At 42.3% G+C, this 7,705-nt stretch overlaps 1 protein-coding gene across 1 annotated transcript; it reads right to left on the bottom strand.

The window, feature by feature from the left end:
• Positions 1–911: 911 nt before the first annotated feature.
• Positions 912–7,705, bottom strand: kctd5a (potassium channel tetramerization domain containing 5a). Its single transcript, XM_028987696.1, has 6 exons — positions 7,429–7,705; positions 6,212–6,320; positions 5,943–6,034; positions 5,297–5,392; positions 4,786–4,911; positions 912–3,360 (listed from the first exon to the last, which is right to left on the bottom strand). Exons 1-6 carry the CDS (start codon positions 7,648–7,650, stop codon positions 3,331–3,333), a joined length of 675 nt encoding a protein of 224 aa, XP_028843529.1. The 5' UTR covers positions 7,651–7,705; the 3' UTR covers positions 912–3,330.

Raw genomic sequence — 7,705 nt, 5'->3', positions numbered from 1 at the left:
CTGTCTCCCAATTGTTGAAGAATGCTGACATTCCAGAAGCCCATGATGCACCAATCACAGCTGTTCTTCATGACTATGCTTTTTAAGTGAAAATCCTTTCCATGACTCATTATGGTGAAATAAGTTAGTCAAGCAAGTTTTTCTTTTTAAAGTAGACTTGGAGTGTGCACACACACACGAACAGGACACATTTTTGAGCAGCACAGCAGCAAAGATGGAGGTAAGGGGACTTGTGATCTGTTCCTCTACCCAGCAACAGCGTTTTATTGGCTGCAGCTCTGCGGACACAAAGTGTTTTCGCCTTTGGCTGCAGGGCTGTCTCTTTCAGTGAAATGTCTGTGGTGTTTGTTAATGGCTGATACAAAAACAAAACCAATACTTATCAATAATTGGCTACAAGTCAGCAGCCAGTTCCAACTCATACAGACACATTAATTTAAGACGTTTTGTATCAACATAGGTGTTTGAGTTTGTTTGTTTGTTTGTTTGTTAAACTCAATAGCGCCCTCTATTGTTCCACTGCTGTGCAGCGCTATACTATTACTACACTATGGTTAAATGTCAGACAGCAAAGTACAATAAATCAAGCTGAACATAAAAAGCGCATGATAGTTTTATGCCCAAACAATAGCTCTGTGGTAAAAACCACCAGTCCTAGCACACAACGCTAAAAAATAAATTACCATTGATAACCAAAACCGTTCACAGACCCAAGTGAATCCTAACAAACCTCATTTTGTTCTTTGTAGTATTGTATCTCTATTGCGTTGTATCTGGTGGAGAACTTTGCTCGCTCAGCCAAGAAATTAAATCAGTAAAACTTTGGCATAAAATCAATTGCAGCATTGCACCAATAGAATACATTTCATACACGTTGCGCAGATCCAAGAAATAAACGTCCAACATCAATGTCTTAATCAGTCTTAAATTCAAGACCACTTCTTTATTTATTTTTGACCAAGTCTAGCATTACCATAATATACATTTTCCCCTTAGTCATAGCTTGCAATAACATATATAATATAGTATGTGTATACACAAATCTGAGCATACAAAAAAATACAAAAACATTTTAGGATAAGTGTAGGAACAGCAGTGAAAACGTGGAACAAATAACATTTCAGTCTGTTTTTTTTATTTATATATCTATATTTTTTTTATTTTATCTCCTGCACACTGCATGGATTTCACAGCGGATTTCCCGTCGCCGTGTCTAGAACCTAAAAGGGATGCGACAAACAAAGTATTGAACCAGTGCTGCAGTCAAAGTGGCACAGGTGTGAGGACCAATGTGCCCCCTTAAGTACGTAAAGAGGAGACGCCTCAGATCTCCAAGATATGTCGAGTGACCAAAGCCCGAGGACGTTCCAGCGGGCGTGTGGAACCTCAGGGGCTACGGAGGCACATTTCACCACGATACGACTGGACTCGGTGAGCAAGCAATTTAACACTCCGCCTACAGGGGTGGGTGGGGGCTTCGACTCGACTTGCCTGTTGCTAAGACACGAGGTCGACCGTAACCTACTAGGTGATTGAAAGGATATGTAAACATACAGGCATTCATAACAAACCAAAAAGTAGAAGGTGGCATCACAAAAGAAGTCAACGGTAAGTAAACGTGTTACGATTACAAAAACACCAGCCATGTAAACTTTGCCCTTCTCAGGCATTAAGAGAGGTGAACCTGACCCCTTCAAAGATTATAGCTTGTATTCCACTATTTAAGCCCTTTGTGTTTAAGTGTGTGTATCTTGTGAAATCAGGGGGGGGGGGGGAATACAGCATGCACTGGTAACACGTCAGAGTATGTGTATATATATATATATCGATCTATATATCCTTTCCTCTAAATATATACAATGCCAAACAGATAGACATGTAGCCTAGCAAAGTCATTTACTTGATCCCTGACCAAATTGAAGTTCAGATATTAAGTTGGTCATTGAACAAAGGCAACATAGTCAGAAGATATGTTTTACAAATGGACAATATGTTGACAGTATTTTGATAAACCATTCAACTTCAAATATAGTTGAAGAGTGCACACAATTCTTTTTTTTTTTTTTTTATAAATATTTGCTTAAGAAATGAAGCAACATCAGAGCTCTGAGATCAAATTTGCACAACTTGTTTAAAATTGCTACAGTCCAGAGCCACAGCGCAGCATTGAGTTGCATTGTATAAAGCTAAGTCTAGGCTTATATAGTCAAACTGGAGAAATGACTTGGTGCTGGAATGTGCAAGTGGTCATATAGGAACATGCCCCTGCACACAGAAATACACCCATGACACAAGCCACATGTGTGCTTTGCCAAGCAGCGCAAAGCTTGCTTGTTTCTAAAAAATATCTTTTGAATAAGGTAAAAAAACAAACAAAACAATAATAATCTATTGCAACACCAATCAATAACAGTCACTGTCAGTAAGCACTGGCATCGCCATCCAAAATATCAAAACATAAATCCCCACCATGCACATAAGGCCAGCCGCCAGTTCTCAAACACAGAAACAAATTATAAAAGGGGGAAAAGGCTGGTCCACATGTTGACACTAGTATCTAAAAAAAAAAAAAAAAGCAATTACAAAGTTTCAGGTAGACAAATAATAACAATAATAATAATTCTTTGTTCCAGTTCCATTGCCATGCAAATAACCTTAGGATTAACTCCAGGGATGGAAGACTAATTTCATGTCGTTTTAAACAGCCTCTCTTCTTTATGATGACATTCTTAACATCACCTAAAACGTTTCCCTGACCACAACTAAAATTCTCCTCTCTTCACCAACATCATCTGATTCCACCCATAAACCCAAGCTCACCATCGCCTCATTTAACCTGCCTCTGAACTACCTTGCACTGATGTGAGACATTAGCCTGCAGCCTTTACTCTATATGGCATAATGAGTGTATTTTAAAGACTTTTTTTGTCAAAACTGCTCACTGGACCATCGGATTTATTAGTAAAACATCCTCTGAAACTCAGTAGGAGACCCTGAGTAGACGTCGGGCCGTGCAAGAACGCCACGACCCTTTTTGCTCAGCTTACGACTGACATGCATATTCCTGCCTTATTGATGGAAAGATAGATATTACAGTTATTCTTTCCCATCCAAAAAAAGTGAAGATTAAAGAAAAGAAAGAAACTAGAGAGTCCAGTTTTACTGTGCAGGCACAAACAAGTGTCAATTACACCTAAAAAAAACACGAAACAAGATGTCTTCTCAAAACAGATTTCTCTCCCCTTTGGTGGGGAGTCTCAGAAAGTGATAAAGAGTGTGTGTTTATGACTGGGCGTCTCGGCAGGATAAAAAACCCCTCGTTGATAGTCTTCACATTCGAGAGCCTTGCTCTTGAAGAATCTGGAGAGGAAAAAGGTCGACTTCAAGATGACTTCATCAGGAAGGAAGTGTGACATTACAGGGATATTATGGGCAGCATTAAGCACTTGTGCATCACTACAAAGGGTGTAACGATCTAAATCTAGAATGAGCTTGCATTGTGGTTACCTACATTTTTATTTGAAAACTGGCTAGAAATGCTTTAAAATAAATAAATACAATTGATACAAAATGTAAATCATTACACCCCTAAATCATCTCTACATAGCCAAACATCAATACTGAGCAGTCTGTCATTAGGCAACAACGCAGTGTTCTTGCGAAGCTTACCGAAAAGCAACACATCCTTGTATTTTCGCAGGAGCACAGCTATGTGGTCTACCCCGGGAGAACATAAGATGTTCCGGCTATTAAATATTGAAGCGGATCTCCATCACCGTGTGTGTCTCAAGATGGATAATAAGCTGAAAGTCATTCTACGCCAGCTAATATGCAGGGGGTGGGAGGAGGCTAGTGTGCATGTGCTAGGGTGAAAATCCAGAATTCTCTCACCATCACCACTGTACACAACTGTAAAACGCACTGCATGCAAAAAGATCTTATATTAGAATGGCTCATTCTGCTTATTTCTTTATATAGCTCACGTTTTTTAAAAGTGTGCATTACGGCCAGCCAGAAGTCACCTGCTCCCTTCGGAGCATAAAGCACCCATTATGAATATAAGATAACCAGACTGGTATTTATGGAGATGACATGGGTGGTAGTGGCCGAGTGGGTAACACACTCGCCTAAAAACAAGAAAACCCAGGTTGTGTCCTTGAACAGCGGGACTGTCCCCATAACTACTGCCATAAAAAATGTAAATGATTTCCGCCTAGGTCTCTTTGTAAAATTCGGGACCATGGTGGTTCGGATTGCCCAAGAACTGCTAATCAGCCTAGATTTTCCTGCGCCATTTCTGTTGTGACATGTGACCACAGGTACACGTTGAGTCAGTGCATGATGGTACAATCACAATTCGACAAACATTGCAATTTTCAGTTCAGTATTCGCTATACTATGAGACTTAACAACTGTAGCATAACACTACTGTGCTGTTACTAGCATATCGCGAGTTGAGAGCGGGCTTTCTTGCTCGCGTTGAAGTATGCGTGGCTTTAACCTTTAACGTGATTGGATGGGGAGGGGCTGCTTTGTTTTGCTTTGAAACCCATTATTTTCTATGGCTTGCTTGATATTATTGTCTTTGTGACTGATGGGGGCATCTTGTATGTTTAATTCAGAAGTCATGGCATGATTTTCGTTGGCATGATTGGTCCCCTAAATCTACATAATGCACCTCAAGTTGTGTACAGTTATATACGTACAATATAATTAATAAAATATTTCTTTTTATGTAGCTGCCTGTTAAATAAACCCTGCCAAGTTTGTGTCTTATCTCCTCACCTTTGCTTTTTCACTAGGCTCACTATTCGTGCCATATGATTGGTTGTGAAGCTCTTTTGAGACAACACAGAGAAACTCCGCCTGGTCCTCATTTCCATAGTTATATGAGGAGCCGATGCTGACCAGCTGAAAGATCAGAAATCACAGTTAGTCATTTCATTTACCTAAAACAGACGAAGAATATCATAAACTGCATTTCATGAAAGACTGCACACTATAATCATAAAGCTCAGACATTTCCAGTTCAATTGTAAAGTTCATTAAAAAAAAAAAACATCTAAGTTTTTCAAAATGGTCACAATTCTGTTATAACTATAATGCTAAAGCCAGTTGGTTGCTTTTTTTCATCAAAAAGCTGGTATTGATCTGTTCATATTGATATGTTTTAAAACTACAAAACCTTTCTTTGGCATTTAGATATTCATTAGTTCAAAGCAACAATGTGCACCAATGCAATTACCAGAAAATGCACAAAAAATAAAAGTGAGACAGCGGTATTAATGGTACCTACCTGTTCAAACTTCCAGCCATCTGACATGGTAGAGACCATCTGTGTTAGTTCCTCCTCTTGGCACTGAAGGACTCTATACACATGTTTTACAGGAAGCTGGAGGAAGGAAAGAGGAAGAGGCAGTATTTGCATGGCGGCCACGCACAAACCCGACCTGATCTAAGACTTTCTAGAAAACAAAAAACGGAAAAAATACAATAAATAAATACCAATAAATAAGCCTCTCAAGATACAATCGTACTGATCAGAAGGCAGTTTAGCACGTTACACCGCACGGTACTTCTCCACGTAGGGTGGTGAGTTCTGCTGGCAGACTGCGCCAATTACTGACCTCACAAGCCTGGCAATAACATGTCAGCCGTGGGCCAAGATTCTTAAATCAACCTGTTAACCGAAAAGCGCACGGGAAGCCGCTTCTCCGGAGGACGTCTCTGCACTTTCCTGCCACCTCAGCATGCACAAACGTGTCTGGTTTTAACACTGGTTTTACAAAACTACAAAAAAAAGGTTCGAGCCTATTAGGCCAGGAATTACAATTCAATAAAGACATGCCACAATGATAAAAATTCCATTTCGACCGTGAGCCGACAGTGTACAGAAGGGATTAATAACAGACTGAGTGTCCATTTTCATCCTCTCAACTCACCTGGGCGGTTTTACAGTCCCGCTCCCGGATTTTGTCTTTGACCAGCTTAATCAGCGACGTGATATTGTAGAACTCGGCCTCCTCCAGCACACCTTGGGCACCAACAAATTATTTAAGGCTCCTGACACCAGCGCATCAAGAACAACAACACGAGTGAAAGGCAACACCGAAGGTGCTGAATGGCAAGTAGAAAGAAAGAAAAAAGAAAGAAAGAAAAATACAAAGGAAGTGGAAATAGGCTAAAAGGCGTGTCCGATGCAGATTCATACCTTCTTCGGCAAGGCCTCTGTTGAGCACGAGCTTACCATGCCGCAAGTAATTGAGCACCGGGCCAAAGTAAGTTGGGTCTCGGTCTATCAAATAGGCGCCCGTTTCATCCTGGAAGAGCGTCAAGTTCAGGAGATTAGCGCAAAAACATGAAACAGACAAATGTGCTCAGGACGAGACATGAAGACGCGCCGCTGACATTTAAACACACCCACATGCACAGCCTTCCCCGCGCGGACACCGTAATTAGCAAGGATCAATACAAGATGAGAACGAACAGAGCAGTCAAGAGAAATTAAGGCAAACGTCCACGTGCTAGAATTCCCGTTACCTGTGAACTTGCTAAAATGAAAGGGGGACAAAAAAAAATAATAAATCTTTGAGCCGTCTTTGCCGGCTGCTCAAATGTCACTGTCCTGTTAAATGATGCATGATGACCTTTATCGGTCGAAAAAATCCTGCAGGCGACCGTATTTCTCATCGTACGTGGAGGGCAAAAAACCCACGCGATGACTAACGTCGGATCTCAGTTTCCAGCAACAGAAATACGGCGAGGACGCGTCGTGGAAAGTAAAAAAACCATATTTGCATTCACACGCGTACGCTTTGGTCAGATTACGTTGGCCGTGCCAAAGTGCCCTGCACAACTCATGCTTTCGTGGTTTCAGCCCAAATCGGCCTCGATTCGGAACATCAGGCTGGACGCCCAGGGTTACCCCATCTTCCAACCCTGGAGGGACGGGATAAGCTCCAGACATGGCAATGGTTTGCCTGGTTCGTCAACGAGCGATTTGAAATAACCGAGATCTTAAAAGGGAGGTTAAAATGTCAATTTTAGGACGGGATGGTTCCTTTTGTAGGAGAGCCGTGATGGTCCGGCATTCTGAATACTTGCATTTTCCGATGCCGGCCTGAATTACACCGAATAAGCGTCCAAAAAAAAGGCATCTATTAGCTTGCTGACGCGGAAATTGGTGCTTTAGCTACGCATTCGCCCAGAGTAAAACGTTTAATTCGCGGCGCTAACGCTAACGCTGCCATTGGGAGATTATGACCCGGGCTACATGCTAACACATCCAGCGACGGCTTCAATTCCCACGCGAAGTGTTCTGCGTCTGGCGGGGCGCATTCGTGTGAAAATGTGAAAATTACAACAAAATTAAAAAAAAAAAAGTTTCCATTAAGTTTCCGCAAACAGGACGCTAGCATGCTAACGCACCTTGTCAGAGTCGAGGTCGGGATCGGCCTGGCACAGTCGGTACAGAAAAGACTTCGGGTCTCGGCACAGCGTCTGCCGCGTGGTGAGGAAGTACGTGCCGCCGACGTTGAGGCGAACCCACTTGGACACGTCGCTGGCGCACGCCTGCATCCTCTCTGCCGACGTCGCGGCGGGACACCTCCGACCAGCCGCGCCGTCGAAGTCGGGGCTCTTCTCCGCCATCCCTTCCCCCGTCGGTCCTCGCTACAGGAACTGGGCGCGAGACAGGAAGTGGCCG

The sequence above is a fragment of the Denticeps clupeoides genome, chromosome 7, assembly GCF_900700375.1.
Source record: "Denticeps clupeoides chromosome 7, fDenClu1.1, whole genome shotgun sequence".
In the NCBI taxonomy this organism is placed as follows: Eukaryota; Metazoa; Chordata; class Actinopteri; order Clupeiformes; family Denticipitidae; genus Denticeps; species Denticeps clupeoides.
The sequence above is the reverse complement of the archived record's forward strand: the minus strand, read 5'-3'. Positions and strand labels throughout refer to the sequence as shown.